This window comes from Diabrotica virgifera, chromosome 3, assembly GCF_917563875.1.
Source record: "Diabrotica virgifera virgifera chromosome 3, PGI_DIABVI_V3a".
NCBI classification, from domain to species: Eukaryota; Metazoa; Arthropoda; class Insecta; order Coleoptera; family Chrysomelidae; genus Diabrotica; species Diabrotica virgifera.
The window spans coordinates 35419980-35437666 of NC_065445.1; the positions used below are offsets into that span (position 1 = coordinate 35419980).

The 17687-nt window shown below is 35.7% G+C and overlaps 1 protein-coding gene across 1 annotated transcript in view; it reads right to left on the reverse strand.

The window, feature by feature from the left end:
- Positions 1-3367: 3367 nt before the first annotated feature.
- LOC114345132 (zinc finger protein 271-like) overlaps positions 3368-17687 on the reverse strand; it is a 33451-nt gene continuing 19131 nt past the window's right edge. Inside the window, exons 2-3 of the mRNA XM_050647431.1 lie at positions 8279-9241; positions 3368-4944 (exon numbers count right to left, since the gene is read on the reverse strand). Coding sequence (XP_050503388.1) covers positions 4142-4944; positions 8279-9241 — 1766 coding nt within the window. The 3' untranslated portion in view covers positions 3368-4141. The remainder of the gene's footprint in view (positions 4945-8278; positions 9242-17687) is intronic.

Below are 17687 nucleotides of genomic sequence, written 5' to 3' on the forward strand. Positions count from 1 at the left end.
CCTGCTTTTTTCAGGAATTATTCCTTCAGTAGCTCTCTCTGCAGCTACCTGCAGTTCTGGTGGCGTACATTCAAATTCACTATCAGACATTTTTGTAAAATAAACACAATTTGATTATATGTACAATTAATAGCGTCGTGTATCGCCTAAATGTCAGATTCAACAAACTTGTTTTGTTACCTAGCAACGATCTCACAGGTTACTTAAAATAATTCATCTTATCACATAATGAAAATGGATACAGATATTTGAAACGAAATTATTATTGGTAGATTGTGAGTATTAGAAATCCATAAACTACTAACCGATTGTGAGTAAAATAGTATACAAACCTCGCGGGAACTCATTCTAGCCTCGCGTCTGTAGTTTACCTCGGTAAACTACCTTGCCGCTCGGCTGAAATAGAGTACTTTCCCGCTAGGTATGTAATATACTATTGTAGATTTTTACAAGATTTATAAGCCTATTAATGTTAGGTCTTTTTAAAATCATCAGTCGCAAAAAGAGGTGACTTTGGAAGGGTTGGTAAAGGTGATTTTTGCATGTTATTACAAGTTTTAATTGTCAATAGCTCACTCAATTTTTGCCGTAGAATAAATTTTTGCAAACCAGATTCTTGGGAATTAAATTAGCTACAATGTCATAACATTTTTCGTATCTCTGATGATAATCTTTCTATTCTGAAAAAGGGCCATTTTTTCCAAACTACAAAAATTCGTTATTTGCTTTTAACTCCATTTTTTTAAACTAATCATTCTAAGCCGGTCAAACTTCTAGAACCTATTAATAATACATAAATAAAGAAGTCCAAATAAGGTCAATGACTAATTTTAATTAGGGTGGTGATTAGGAGTTTGCTTCCGATCACTTTTTCGCTGAAAAAAATAGAGACTGCCATTATTTTCATTATAAGTCAGTTAATTTTTGAGCTAGAGACTTTTTTTTATTTCTGGAGATAAATATTTTTAAATACTTTAAATTAGTTTGAACGATTTATCCTCGAAAAATGCATAGTTTTCCCGTGTTTTGACTTTGAAACTACAATATTTAGCATTTGACGAAGAAGAGCTAACATATAATAAAGTATAGCTTGATTACTATTGGTCTTGGAAAATTTTTTGGTAAAAATAACCACAGAGGTCGCTAGAGAACCTAATTCTAAGCAAAATCTGTTCTATATATATTTTTGAAAACTCAATAGTAGAGTTATATATGGTGATATTTTTCAAATCGAACATTCGCTATCTTTGTCATACAACGCACTCGAGTCGAGTTTTTCAGTCATCTTTTTGATATCATTTACCCCATAAATAAATATAGGTGGAGGTTTAGGTGTTATTGGTGTGTTATTATTATCAGTTAGGTTTTCTCATGGTTCAAATCTGTTGTTTGTACTCACTTGCATTGTTGTTGTGTTATCATCTTTGGGGTTTGCTTTTCTTTTTTTTTGTAATTTTTTTGACTGTTTGCCAATCATGGACATTTTCTATGGTTTCGTCGTCTTCGTCGCTTGAGTTTTCCATGACAAGTTCCTCTCCACTGAGGATGTATTGGGAAGCACTTGATGTATTTGGTTGATCCATTTGAGGTTTAGGGAGGTTTTGGTTATATTGGTGATTATTGTTTGGGAATGGAGTAGGCGGGATATATTGGTTTGTTGTCTATTGGCTGCTCGGGAATCCATAAAATGGGGGCGATATTACTGGAGGTTGTTGAGGCTGTGTATATATTTGGGGCACATTATACAACCCCCCATTTGGCACTTGATTTTGGTGGTACATTTCCTTAATATAGTACGCCACTGAGTTCAAAATTAATCACATAAATAGTAATTTAGAATTAATCACTCAAATCGTTTTTTACTTTTTATTTCACTAATTACCATAAACTAGTCCCGGCCGATAGCCGAGACCGGCACAAAAACTTGGAACTTGGATCTCGAGAGCGATATGGTACGTCTTTACTGCTCGGAACCCAAATACACATTGTAACAAATAAATAACAAAATTCGAATATGTTGATAAACAACTTTACAAAATGGATGAGGGCGGGATCATTTAGGTAGACAACAAAATTCTTCCTTTTGATTGGCCAGACGCAAAAAACGCACTGTAAAGTTGGATTTATTGTTTGACGTAGCGTAGACGTAAGAAACGGACTGCAGACGTAAGAAAATATGTCAATTTATAAATCGACGGAGTGAAATTTTTGCACATGAGTAGAAACAGTGACTTAATTTAACAACATAGCCTATAAATTATACGAACCGTAAACAAACCTTGTGTTTATTTATACTATTATTTATTATATTTATCCGTTTTGTGTGTTACATGGATTACGAAATACACGAAGGTATGCTCCTTGGTGCCGTGGGATTTCCAACTATTTTGTTTCATTTCTTGGTCTTTAAAATATTTATTGAATTTACCTCATATTTATCTGAAATATTGAAATTACACTATGATATATTTTTATTAAATTAATAACTTTACATCCATTGTACTATCGAACAAGCGAGACGTGGCGCGTGACCTTGTCGTATTGTGCATTTATCGCTGTGTATTTTCGGGCAAGGTCAGCCGCCAGGACTCGTTTGTCAGATAGTAACAAATAATTAACAAAATTCGAATATGTTGATAAACAACTTTACAAAATGGATGACGGGTCCACTTTGGGTGACAGAACAAAATTCTTCATTTTGATTGGCCAGACGCAAGAAAGGCACTATAAAAGGTGAAAGTTGGCGAACTCTTCCGTTCCGTTACATTTCGCTTACGTTCCGTCATGTGTTTACGTTCATTTATAAGCAAGAGTACACAAAATTTCGTGTTGAACTTTTTCAGTGCGTATACGTCAAACTATAAATCCAGAAAAGATGAAAGTTGGCTATCTCTTCCGTTCCGTCATGCGTTTACGTTCATTTATAAACAAGAGTACACAAAATTCGGTGTTGATCTTTTCCAGTGCGTCTACGTCTACATCAAACTATAAATCCAGCTTAACTTGTTGAGTATTGTTGCTAGAAATTAATATAAAAAATAAAAATAAAGCTTTTTTAAACGCTTTAAAATATTTTATTAAGTTTTTCCTAAAAATTACTTAATTTTTTGGTCATTTCACGCTGAAATATTCGATTTGGAATTTGACGAATAAAAACGTATTTTTCAAGAGCTACAACTTTGCTTTTACTGGGTTTATAAACTTTATTAATACACGATTTTTTTCGTTTTTTTATAAGCTACATTTTTGATAGGTAGTGTTATAAAACTGACTTTACTATTTTATTATTTGTTTTTTAGGCACCAAGTTTAATTTTAGTTGAGTTTATTTATTTTTAATAACTTACTTCTAAACAAATGAAAGGCACTGATTTTATATCTTTTATTTTACAAACTACGATATCTAATTTATTTATTACACCAAAACTAACAATTTATTTACATAATTACAAATTTATCCGCGCACGATACATATCAAAATACAGCGACGTATTCAAATTCACAACTAACTGCTGATTTCCAAATCCCTCTTATTTATATAATGCTTAATCATCTCGAATGTAAAAGAATGATCCAGAATAAACGAGTATTTACATAATAACTTAGAGCACGTAAAATCGAATTTTCTAGTAAAATAACAAAAGAACAATTATTAGAAAAAGGTATGTCGAGATCCTTCTTTAAATTAGGGTCCCTCATAAATCAATCATTGTATAAAAAAAGGTTCTTGATAAACACTTTCGGCGCCTGATTGTGCGGGAGCTGAAAACAGTAAGGTGGCATAATTGTGTCACAAAAGCAATATATTTTTCGATAAAATATTTACTTTTTCAGTTATTTTCGAAAAACCGCCTGAAAACGTGTTTTTTGTCAAAAAACGAACATTTTCAATGCAAATAACTCAAAATAAGCATTTACTTACGTAAAAAACTCTATAGAACAAAAGTTGCTTAGAATTTGTCAGTTTATCCATTTCCGGACTTACTTTAAACGCGCGTTATTTCACCGCCGAGAAGGGGTGAATGTAATCCCCCAAGCAAAAGCAACCAACGTCAAAAACGTGAAAATTACACTCCAAAACGGTCACTTACTGGACTCAAGTGTGGTCACATCAGTCGACACTCCCCAAGTGCCACGTGCCGTTATTTGTGCATTTTCAAATGTGTTTTCAAAGTAATTCTCTGAGAAAACTGCTTAAAACAAATTTCACACCTGTAAGGTTTTTCTCCAGTGTGCACTCTCAAATGTATTTTCAAATTACTTGCAGTAGCAAACTGCTTAAAACAAATTTCGCACTTGTAAGGTTTTTCTCCAGTGTGCACTCTCAAATGTGTTTTCAAACTACTGGCTGCACTAAACTGCTTCAAACAAATTTCACACTTGTAAGGCGTTTCTCCAGTGTGTACTCTCAAATGCGTTTTCAAAGTAATTCCCTGAGAAAACTGCCTCAAACAAATTTCGCACTTGTAAGGTTTTTCCTCAGTGTGCACACTTAAATGTCTTTTCAAATTACTTGCTTCACTAAATTGCTTAAAACAAATTTTACACTTGTATGGTTTTTCTCCTGTGTGTACTATCAAATGTTTTTTCAAAGTACCTGCTACCCTAAACTTCATAAAACAAATTTCACATGCGTAGGGCTTTTCTCCAGTGTGTATTCTTAAATGGTTTTTCATTAAAGCTTTTTTAGAAAACTGCTTTAAACAAGTCTGACACTTAAACGGTTTTTCGTCAGTGTGCACTCTCAAATGGGTTTTTAAATCGCAAGTTTCACTAAACTGCTTATAACAAATTTCACATTTGTAAGATCTTTGTCCAGTCACTACTTCCATATTTTTGTTTAATGTTTTTCCTTCAGCATGTCCACTGATATTATTTCCTTCGTCAGATGCATGTTCAATTAATGTCTCTTTAATTTCCCTTTTGATTTTTTCTTGGAGATAACCTAAAATGCACACAAGATATAAAATAAAAATTCGAATATAAGAAAAATTTAATGTAAAAACAGAGAAATGCAATAACAGTAACCGAAATAAAGCCTCATAAAACTGAAGACAGCACAACTATAGAAATTATATAGTAGCAACTGTAATGCAGACAAAATTTCATTAACCCACATACGCCCGGTTTCACAAATTCGTGGCCCAAGATGGTTGCTAAGGTTTCGTTTAGGGGTTAACCATGTAGCCAGAGGTATCTTTTAACATCGGCGTTAAGCCTTAATTTCAACAAACTATAATGTAGACTGAATTCTGAATTTTAATTACAACCATTGTTTGGTTCTGGGGCTAGTTAGCAAGTATTCGAGTAAGTTTTCATAACCACAATTTTTTCAACATTCAAAATTTCAACCATCTTTTCAATTTTTAATAGTGGGATTACTTATTCTATTTTAGGTTCACTGATGATGGTGTGATAGGTCCGAAAACGTTCGTTCTGAACACATTTTAGTCAATCCATTGGGATTTTTAAAAACTTTTAATATACCTCTTAGGCCTATTTCATACTTTACGACTTCGGTCGTCACGACAAACGGTCGTAACGACAGTTAGTCGTACATTCAAAATAATAGCTTTGGTTTCCAAGGATGCGTTGGAAGCCACCGCTTGCTGAGCTTGCACATTCCATTGCCGCAGTGAAGAACCATTTGTACAGATGGAGCAGGAAAATGGACAGGGCTAGCAGCAAAAATAAATAAAGTTGCTCCTGAATGCGGAATGCGAAGTATCATTGTGTCATACACCGAGAAGAATTAACTGCTAAAGGTATGTCGAAAAATATGATCTCCGTTTTATCACATGCTGTGAAAGTTATTTTTATAAAGGCTAGGTCTCTTAATTCAAGATCTCTCTCTCAAGATTCTCCTTGATGTGTGAAGATATGGGAGGCAAGTTCAAAACTCTTTTGTTGCATACAGGATCTTCAGGGAGTAAACACAATTCTCTTCACAGCCAATAATAAAATAAACTCCTTCAAGAAAAAGTTGGTTCCTTTGTGTTCTCAAATACAGGGGAAGACTGTCTCTGCTTTTCCTACGCTGTCATCATTCTTTGAAGAAAACGAAATATCTCCAATACCAGATGTGGTTGTTGATATAATTCTTCACTTGGAATCTCTTCAAGAAAGTTTTAATAAATATTTCTCTGAAGATTATTCCAAACTTGACTGGATCAGAATTGAAATGAAGTGGAATTACAAAAAACATTCGTCGATTTAGCAGAAGACAGTTCTATGAAAGACATGTTTTAAAGAGAAATCCTTAATTGACTTCTTTATCGGGTGTAAATGTGAGTATGAAATGCTCTCCCGACAAGCTATGAAGAGGACTTAAGAATAAAATTATGTAAGTTCAATTATTCCTGCAATTGACACTTTAATCATAGGTTTGGCATTAATCTCGATATCCAATGACTAATGTTGATTTGACATGTTTCTGACACTAAATATGTTTCTGAAAAAATAGGATCGGTGGGAGGGGCCCTTCCATTTCATGCCCCTACCCCCCCCCCAGTACGCCAGAATCTTCAAAATATTTCAGGTGGTACGCAGTTGCTAGAAGGTCGGGAACCCCTGTATTAGAGTATCAGTCAATTTTGTAAAAACACGAAAGACCAAATACTGAGTTTACTGACCCGTACACTGCCAACCGATGCGACGACTCTGCTCAGTAATTAGCTTATCGAACATTGGTGGATAAGTTTCAACCTTTAACCTTTGTCCACACTGTAGAAAAACTTCCATTGAAATTAGCATCATCAAAATGTAGTTTTCTTGCTGATTTTCGTTTACCCGCGGCGGAATATTCAGAGTATTGTAGATCACAGGTCTTCTGCTCGTAGTAAGCAAAACTATGTGTTTAGGATTCAGAACTCCAAAAGTGAATTTAGAAGTTGAACTGCAGTTTGAAGTTCAATCTGTTCTCTTCTCTCTGTAATGATTTACTGACAGCGAAGACGCGTTCTAAAATTGTTGCCCAAAACCCATTCATTATGAATGTTTCATTTTTTACATTCCCTTCAACAAACACTTAGCCTCATGAACTGTTTCAACTTTCTGATTAGTGTCTTCAGCAAAAGTATGAACAGCAGATTCAAAACCGTTGTAACCTTTAGACGAAGGTCTTGTTGCATGTGCCCTTGCAGACCATCTTGTGCTGCTTGTTCTTTTAAGTACTAGATCGTGGCGAATCAGATCGCTTATAATCGCAGATATTTATATAGTTGAGTTTCATTTAAGCATTTGATCATAACTTCCCAACGGTGGCTAGAGGCTGAAAAAAGTTGTACCTACACGGTCTGAACAAAACCAAAATACGATATTCCATTTGAGGGAGAATACGTTAGCCAATCTCTTAGAATTTTTGTTCCACTGACATATTTTCGAAAAACCATAGATTTTGTAAAAATCTTGCAATGCCTTCAAAATTTCTTTTTGATGCTGAAAAACTTTCATCAAGATTTTTACATTCCGAAGAACTTTTCCGATACAAAATCTCCGTACTTCTTCAGTTATTGTATTCTGTAATCCTATGTCTATCCGTCTTCCGTAATCCTATGTGAATTTAGGACCCAATTATTTATCTTTAACTTCAATTTCTAAGTAAGTTTCGGTTTCTGGTTCTTTAACTTCTTGAACTGCTATGCGAACAGCTTCACTAGCTATGGATTTCCGTGTGAAACCGAATTTAAGTAAGTTTTGGTTCTGTTTTCGACCTTGCTTAAGGGTTTTTTCTTTCTCCTGCCTTTTCTTGTGTTTTTATGCTCCACTCTAGAATCGTCTTTCTTATTTCCATCTACAGTACTGTTCTTATTACCAAAGGGCATTCATTAGCGATTTATTCTCACATGGACTTTCTATGTGAACAAAAGTATGCATTGTAATGTAGTTTTATACGTCCACCATACCATCACTCTTATGGTATTGCTCGATATTTGAATTTTTCAACATTTATAGTTATTTAATTCTAATTATTATTTTTTCATTTTGGGCCCTGCGAGGCCCCCTTAGGGACCGAGGCCCCTAGGCAACTGCCTACTTTGCTTATTGGTTAATCCGGCACTATCTCTATTTAGATTTTAAGTATGTTTGTGTGTATCGGCTATCGCGTATCGTTTACGATATATCGCTTATCTTTTATCGCCCGAGTATGAACGCCGCTCTAAGGGTAAAGGTCAGTTGACCGCAAGGTTAACCACATACTGTAAAACTGGGCGATATAGTAATAACCCACAGTAGTCACATCACTCGGCACTCCCTAAGTGCCACGTGCAGTTATTTGTGCACTCTCAAATGCGTTTTCAAAGTAATACTCTGAGAAAACTTCTTGAAACAAATTTCACACTTGTAAGGTTTTTCTCCAGTATGCACTCTCAAATGTGTTTTCAAACTACAAGCTTGACTAAACTGCTTAAAACAAATTTCACACTTGTATGGTTTTTCTCCAGTGTGCACTCTCAAATGTATTTTCAAATTACTATCCTCATTAAACTGCCTAAAACAAACTTCACACCTGTAAGGTGTTTCTCCAGTGTGCACTCTCAAATGTATTTTCAAATGACTTGCAGTAGCAAACTGCTTAAAACAAATTTCGCACTTATAAGGTTTTTCTCCAGTGTGCACTCTCAAATGTGTTTTCAAACTACTGGCTGCACTAAACTGCTTCAAACAAGTTTCACACTTGTAAGGTGTTTCTCCAGTGTGTACTCTCAAATGCGTTTTCAAAGTAATTCCCTGAGAAAACTGCCTCAAACAAATTTCGCACTTGTAAGGTTTTTCCCCAGTGTGCACACTCAAATGTCTTTTCAAATTACTTGCTTCACTAAATTGCTTAAAACAAATTTTACACTTGTATGGTTTTTCTCCTGTGTGTACTATCAAATGTTTTTTCAAAGTACCTGCTACCCTAAACTTCATAAAACAAATTTCACATGCGTAGGGCTTTTCTCCAGTGTGTATTCTGAAATGGTTTTTCATTAAAGCTTTTTTAGAAAACTGCTTTAAACAAGTTTCACACTTGTACGGTTTTTCGTCAGTGTGCACTCTCAAATGGGTTTTTAAATCGCAAGTTTCACTAAACTGCTTATAACAAATTTCACATTTGTAAGATCTTTGTCCAGTCACTACTTCCATATTTTTATCTAAATTTTTTCCTTCACAATATCGACCCATATAATTTCCTTCGTCAGATGTATGTTCAATTAATGTTTCATTAATTTCCATTTTGATTTCTTCTTGGAGATAACCTAAAATACACACAAGATATAAAATAAAAATTCCGAGTATAAGAGAAATTTAATGTAAAAACAGACAAATGCAATAACCGAATTAAAGCCTAATAAAACTGAAGACAGCATAACTTAGTAACTGTAGTAAATGATATAAATATTTTAAAAATATGTTTTAAATACACTGCGCGCCATGAAAAAGAGGCCACCTAGAATTTTATAAGAATTTTTCAATAACTTTAAGTTTATACAATTTGCTCTATTGTAACTAAACTCCCACAATGCAGAAACACTTTTAGCGTCTTTTAGGCACCGACAAACGGTGCAGACAAGTCAATTAAGGCTAATAAGTTTACAGAATTGATATCAGTTCTACGACTTCGCATAATGCACGTGTTGTTTGTACCTTATTTTTCTTGGAATGTGGCTATTCTGTTTTTCAAAAATCTTTCACTAGTGTACAGTTGTTCAAAGAGTGAACTTGTGCAATTTTTAAATTTAAAAGATTAATGCTGATAGATTGGCTAGATCTGTTCAAATTATTAGTTTGATTGGTGATGGAATGAGTCAAAGAAAAGTTGCCAAAAAGCTTGGAGTCAGTCGTTGTATGGTCCAAAAAAGCTCACCAATGATTCGTCGAGCCTGGATCTCACGAATGACGACCAGGATCAGGCCCGAGAAGAATCACGACGGCCAGAGAAGACCGCTCTGTACAACGCACTTCTTTGCAAAATCGGTTCTTTACGGCTAGAGCAATCCAAAACCGTTTTCAAAATGCTCACGGTGGACATTACGCACTTCTACCGTGAGAATGTTGAGGGAATTTGGTCTAAGGGCTCGCTGTCCAGTAACAGGACTTTTGTTAACAGCAGCATATCGACAACGCCGACTACAGTTTGCTAGAGACCACGACCACGAGCATTGGACGATAGAATATTGGAAAAATGTTTTGTTTAGTGATGAGTACAGGATGGTTCTTTATAACTCAGATGGTCGCATTACATCATACAGAAGACGTGATGAACGATATGCTGCTTGTGTTCGACGAGCACGCGTTGCTTTTGGAGGAGTTTCGGTAATGTTTTGGACAGGCACTTCATTCGAAAGCCATACTGATCTCGTATTTATTGATAGAGAAGCGTTGAATCACCGATACATTACCGAAATTCTAGACGAGCATGTAATGCTTTTTGCAGGTTTTTTGGGCGAACACTTTATTTTCATGCAAGACAACGCGCGGCTACACGTAGCCAGGATGTTAACGCAATACCTGGAAACCGTCGGTGAGCCAAAAATGAATTGACCGACTCAATGTCCAGATTTGAACCCGATTGAACGTGTCTGGAACCAACTCAAATGATGAATAAGAAACAGAATACCTGTTCCAATAAATAGTGAGCAGCTTCTGTTGGCACTCATGGAAGAATGGGAAGCTTTTCCTCAAGACAACATCCAGAATTTGATCAATTCAATGCCAAATGGAATGAGGCGTGTAATTCATAATGGAGGTGGTAATACAGAATATTAATAATCACGACTTTATTGTAATTTTTATAAAGAAAACAGAAAAATGTACAATGTAAATTTTCTTTAATTTTCCAATAAAATCATCATTTTGGAAGAAGTTTTTTTTGACATTTGTTATTTAAGAAATGATTGCATACTGCTTTAAAACATTACACAAACATCTAATGACAAATTTCTTGTAGGATTCGTAAAAATTAAAGTGACAAAAATTTCAGGTGGCCTTTTTTTAATGACGCGCAGTGTAATATAAATATGTAATTGATGGATTCATCCATTACTTGATGGAAGTTCATTTTATTTAACAATAAAATACTGAAAACTTTTGTTTTCGATACTTCCACAATAATTTATTATATAACTATGTGGCTATAGCTATTCCGGCATGGTGCCTTTCTCAAGTGATTTATTTTAGCAAGTGTTTTCATTTTGAAGTCTCTAACTGAATAGGTTGAGGAGTGGGAAGCTATTTTTTTCAATTATATCTGTATTTTTCAATTTAATTTCCATAGATTTTAATAAAGATACCTTAAGGCCTTTACTTTGAATATGAAGAATTTGAAATTGTTCATTAAAATATTGATTATGATCTAGAAGGTGAAGTGCATATGTAGAATTTTCTTTTCTATTGTTGAAAGCCCTTTTGTGTTCTGCTATCCGTCTGTCAAAGGTTCTGCCAGTTTGACCGATGTAAGTTTTTGGACAGTCACCACATGTCAGTTTGTAAACACCACTCTGTAATGGCTTTCTCTTTCGGCTACTTTGTTCGTACTTCTCTTATGTAATGTCTCTATTGTCTTAATACATTTTTTTTCCTAGAAGCCGTCTGTTGTGCACCGGTTGTACTGCAACCACTTGGCTTATTGTACATCTTCCATTCGTTTATGCAACCCATTCCAGAATTCTGGAACCGTGTACCAGCTTGTATAGGTCTAGTGGGTGGGTGCCATATAAATTTGGAAGTCATTTCGATGTCTCCGAAAAGTGTTTGCCGCCTACGATCCAATGCCTCACAGTCATGCAAAATATGGTTGACTGTTTCAGGTTCTCTGTTACAGAGTCTGCAGCTCAAGTCTCCATGAAACAGCCCCATTGTATGCAGGTGACCCTTAACTGGCGCATGTCCAGTGAGGAAACCTGTCATGACTCTGAGCTGATTCCTGCTTGTTTTCAGCAGTAACTCAGCCCTACTAACACATGTCCGTCCGATATACATCTTGCCATGTGTTTGACCGGGTACACTCTCCCAGTGCGAGTTGTGTTGGCTTCGGATCCAGGCTTTTTTCGTTCACGGACGGTGCTTTTTGACACTCTCACGGCCGGCTATGGACCCAGGTATTTTGTAGCTGATGCTCTCTTGGCAAGTGCATCAGCTCTTTTATTGCCGTATATGCCCCGATGACCTGGAACCCATACCAGTATAACACTGTTGTGTTGTGCCAGTCTATCAAGTTCTTGTCGACATTCCCACACCAGCCTAGAGTTCACCTTAGGGCTTATAAGAGCCCCAATGGCTGCTTGGTTATCTGTGCATATGTTAACCCGCTGCAGTTCGAATGCCCTCAGGTTGTTTTCTCTTGCACACTGCAATATTGCAAAAATCTCTGCCTGAAATACGGAGGTATACTCTCCCAGTGGAATAGAAATGTTGAAATTTTCACCACTACAGAATATTCCTGCGCCCGAACCGTCTGCAGTTTTAGACCCGTCCGTATACCAGGTGTAACCCTGCAGTCTATGTCGAGAGTTTCCTCTGTCCCATTTGTCTCGTGGACAAATGTCCTCTTGAAAAGGTACTTCAGGCCTGTATCTTGATGTCATATGGTCAGAAATCATCATCCATTCGACATCATTAGTTTCATTCGTTATTCTACTATGTCCTGATTTAACTGGTACGTTGCTCAGGTTTTCTCGCAGTCTATAATATCCCATTCTCGCCTCACCTCTTATTGTTATATGTAAAGGAGGGAGATCCATTAGTGCCTCCAGAGCTGCCGTAGGTGTGCCCCTCATAGCCCCCGTGATCCCGAGACAAGTAAGTCTTTGCACCTTGCTTAATTTGATGATAGCACTTTTTTGCTGCACCTTTGGCCACCATACCACTGACGCATATGTAATTGTGGGTTTTACCACTATGTTATAAGTCCAATATACCATTTCTGGTCTCAAATCCCACATTTTTCCATGAGTACGTCTAGCTACCATTAACGTAGTTACCGCTCTCTTCGTTATTCTTTCTTAATACATTACTTAGTAGTATCAAGTTTGTTTAAAATGTTTTTGTTTTAATGGTCTAAAATTATCATTTTTATAATAGTTTATGTACGAGTACTAGTTAGCTCAATGATCTAAGATTCATTAAAGCCTCGGTTTCCTCGAAAGCGGCACCGACAAACTGGGAGCGTAACACTGCGATGAATGACGTCATAAAAAACTGTACCATGCAAAATAATAGCGGTGGTTTCCAAGGATGCGTTGGAAGCCACCGCTTGCTGAGTTTGCACATTCCATTGCCGCAGTGAAGAACCTTGAATTTTTCACCGTAAGCTGACGTAATTCATCGCAGTGTTAGGGTCGCAGTTTGTCGGTGCCGCTTTCGAGGAAAACCAGGCTTAAGTCTGATAGAATTAGAAATGCCTTTCGAGTTTTTTTGCTTTTGGATTTACCTAGTTATAAGATAGTTATAAACTGTTTAAGAATTTAGCTATTGTTTTTGTACCAACTAATGGGGTTTTCCCGTAAATAAATAAATAAATTATAATTTATGTTACTTCTTTAAAATCTTTTGGTTCTTTATGTGAACCGTTAGAGTTATCCTTTATGTTTATTGCTCAACAGCAGGTCCAGTTTGAGCTATTTTGTCACCTTGGGCAAGAACGGTGACCTCCCCCCTCAATTGGTAGACAAAAATTTGCTGTCCTCTTACAGAAAAAATTCACAACCTTTCATAAGTGTGACACCTGACGACAGATCGCAATTAAGCAAAGACCCTCACTGCCTTTCTCTGCAGACCAAATACTCTGTAAAGCTCTGGTTTCCTCGAAAGCGGTACCGGAAAATTGCGACCGCAATATTGCGGCGAATAACATCATAGAAAACTGTACCACACACAATAATAGCAGTTGTTTTCAAGGAAGCGTTGGAAGCCACCACAACGCAATATGACGGTGCTGGCATATTGAATGGTGTAGCCAATGCGGAGAGGAACATTCAGTCAACGGTTTATTGCATTGGTGAAGTGAATAGAATTGAATACATTATTTAAAGGTGTTTTTTGTTTGCATAATGTGTTCTGGACTAAAACAAACTGAATGGACAAGTGAGCAGGACGAAATATTGATAACGCAAATGTATAACTACTGCTCAATTTATTCGACTCACCCTAGAAATATTAGTTTTTTTAATTTAAAACACCTTAAAAGTATTTTCAGTCATACGGAACTACTAAATGGGTTAAATAACAATTACTTAATAATCGTGCTATATAATTAAGTTTAAAAATGTTGATATTTTTTTAATGAATTATGAAAACTTGACAGATGGCAATAGAATGTCCTTAAAGTGTGCAATGACTCGACTTTTTTCAACTTTAGTTTTTTAGTTAAATTAGTGATTGGTGTTGAATTTTCGTAAAATGTGCAGTGGTGAGTGTTAATATAATATTATTCTACATTCATGTTAGTTTTTAATTTGTTTAATTTATTTTGAGATATTAATAGAAATATGTTAATTTCAAAAAGACGAATACCTTCGATTGAAATTTTTTCATATGAGTGATTATAAAGATCTCTTTGTTGAGCAAATCTCTTCTGTTACTTCTCTATTAAAAAATATCACATGTTGTCAAAGAGAAATAGCAAAAAAATGTTGTGTATCTTAATTTATTTATTTATTTATTTATATTTACGAGCAAAGCTCATTACAATAAAACATTACAGAAGATATGAAGAACTAACAAAATATTACAAATATACGTGAAATACAATAAGATACAATAAACACTACGACAATAAAGCAAGTCAAAAAGTAAAAATAACAGGTAAAGATATATAATCTCAAGTTTAAAACATTCAAGAACATAACACTAGAGGGTGCAACCCTTTAGCGTTTTTAAAAATCGCGAACTATCCGCAAAGAAATCCACACAATTGGAGCAAGCATTTGCCTGTCTAGAAACCCTCGAGATGAAAGAATTTGCAGTGAAGTTAGTTCTGCTGATGGGAGTATGAAACGTAGATCTTGAACGTGTGATTCTGGAGGGAATATGTAAACCTACTTCCTCCAGGAGCTCCTTCTTTTTCCGTCTGCTTGATAAGGTGTCAATGTTAAGTTCTAGTTCAAGATCCATATAATTCCAGTCTCTACGGTTTGTTTTGAATGCGACGAACCTAAGGAATAGGTGCTGGATCCTTTCAATCTTACAGTTGTATGTCTCATAGGCGGGTGACCAGACGCAAGATGCATATTCCACGATTGGCCTCACCATTGCACAGTACAACAGTTTAAACGATCTCAACTGCTTAAAGTCTTGGGAGCATCTTTTAATAAAACCTAACAGTTGAAGCGATTTTGAGATGATATTGCTTATATGAATATTGAAAGATAGTCCAGAGTCAAGTGTAACTCCAAGATCTTTTATGGATGTGACTGTTGTGATATTTATATCACCTATTTTGTATGTGAAAGAGATAGGACTTTTCGAACGCGTGAATGAAATGTGAAAACATTTGCAGTAGTTGAGAACCATGTCATTGTTGCTGCACCATTCATTCAACCGATTCAAATCGGACTGAAGCCTTAAACAGTCGAATGGATTCCTAATGTGGCAGTAAAACTTAACATCGTCAGCAAATAAAAGAAATTTCGCATATTGGAAACAGTCTTTTATATCGTTAATAAAAACATTAAACAACAAAGGTCCAAGATGAGATCCCTGCGGTACGCCCGAAGGGACAACTATTTCGTAGGAAAAATAGCTGTAGAGCTTGACGATTTGTTTTCTGTCCAGAAGATATTCCCTAAGCCACAGCAGAAGTGAACCATGTATCCCTAATCGCTGCAATTTTTCTAATAGAATATTGTGATTAACTCTGTCGAAAGCCTTAGAGAAGTCGGTGTACAGGGCGTCCACCTGTAGTCCTTCGTCCAAGGCGTTCAGTAAGAAGTTAGTATATGTCAGCAAATTGAGTTCAGTTGACTTATGGCGCCTGAAACCAAACTGCTGTTCCAAAAGAACACCGTTCAAGGAGGGTGTAAGGAAATCGCAGACAAGTGATTCGAATAGTTTAGGAATAGAGTTTAGGATACTAATAGGTCTATAGTTGGACACAAGACTTTTGTCACCTGTTTTGTGTAAGGGCAATAGGAAACTGGTCTTCCAAACATTTGGAAAGCTTCCACTAGCTAAAGACTTGTTAAAGATGAGAATTAATGGCCGAGCTAAATTAAATGCACAGTACTTGAGCAAGCTTGATGGGATGCCATCAGGTCCCGGGCCTTTAGAAGGATTGAGGTTACACAATTTAGAGTAAATGTCAGAGATGGATAGTTTACATGATGATAGGTTTAAGGGTGAAGAAGTGATGTCTTCGGGTGTTATGTTCGTGTAAAACTCCCTTAACCATGAATGTAGGTTGGTACTACTATCATCTGAACGACAGCTGGCAGATACTTAATACTGCGATAGAAAATGGAAACCATGTGCATAATTCTTTAAAATAAAGTATTTTACATCGAGTATTATTTCATTACAAATACTTACGTCCTTTAAGTACAAAGGACTTGACATTTGGCGACGAGGATAATGGATACAAATATTACAGACACTACATCAACTACAGCCGGTACAAACACGAGTTCCTCGACTACAACTGCGATAGTTGCACCTGCTACAGCTCCAGTAATGTCTACACAAGTTTCTACATTCCAGTTTTCCGTTGAACCTTTTAACCAGACAGCTACAAAATGGTCCAGGTGGGTAAAACGGCTGGAAGGAGCATACAAAGTTTTTAAAATTCCAGAGGAAATGAAATTGCCCTATTTACTACATTACATGGGGTCGGAAGCATACGATACACTGTGTGATAAACTAGCTCCAGAGGTCCCTGAAGACAAGTCATATGAGGATACAGTTAAGTTAATGGATAATTTTTACAACCCTGCACCACTTGAAATTGCTGAAATATTTAGGTTTCAATCAAAAAGACAAGCAGAAGGCGAAAGTATACAAGAATACCTACATTCTCTACAGAAACTTGCCATAAACTGCAACTTTTCCACATATTTAAAAAGTGCTATACGAAATCAGTTTGTTTTTGGTTTACAGTCAAAGAGGATTCAAGCCAGACTATTAGAAACAAAGGGATTGGACTTGGACCGAGCCGTAGAAATTGCAGCAAGCATGGAAACTTCAGAAAAGGATAGTAATCAATTTTCTCACAACAATAATTACAATCAGGCTAGTATAAATGTTTTAAATGCGAAAGCAAAAAGTTCTCATAAAAATACAAACACTAGTAAATTTAATGATAATAATACAGTAAATAATCATAGTAGCTCTCCTAATAATACTTCTACAATGTCAAATAACCCTAATAGGGCTTGTTATAGATGCGGAGACACCTCGCATTTAGCCGATAAATGTAATAAAAAGCATTTAATCTGTAACTTTTGTAAAAACGTCGGACACATTCAAAAAGTTTGTTTAAAGGCACAACAAAATTCACACAGGCAAGTAAATTCAGTAAACTCTGCTCAAGAGGTCTTAGAAGTAAATGCTGGAAATTGCAAAGATAAATTTTTTATAAATTTAAAAGTGAATGGTAATATTTTAAATTTTGAAATTGATTCTGGCGCTGCTGTTACAATCATAAATAAAAATATATTTGAAAAATATTTTCCTGCATTACAATTACAAAAATCGGATGTTAAATTAACTACA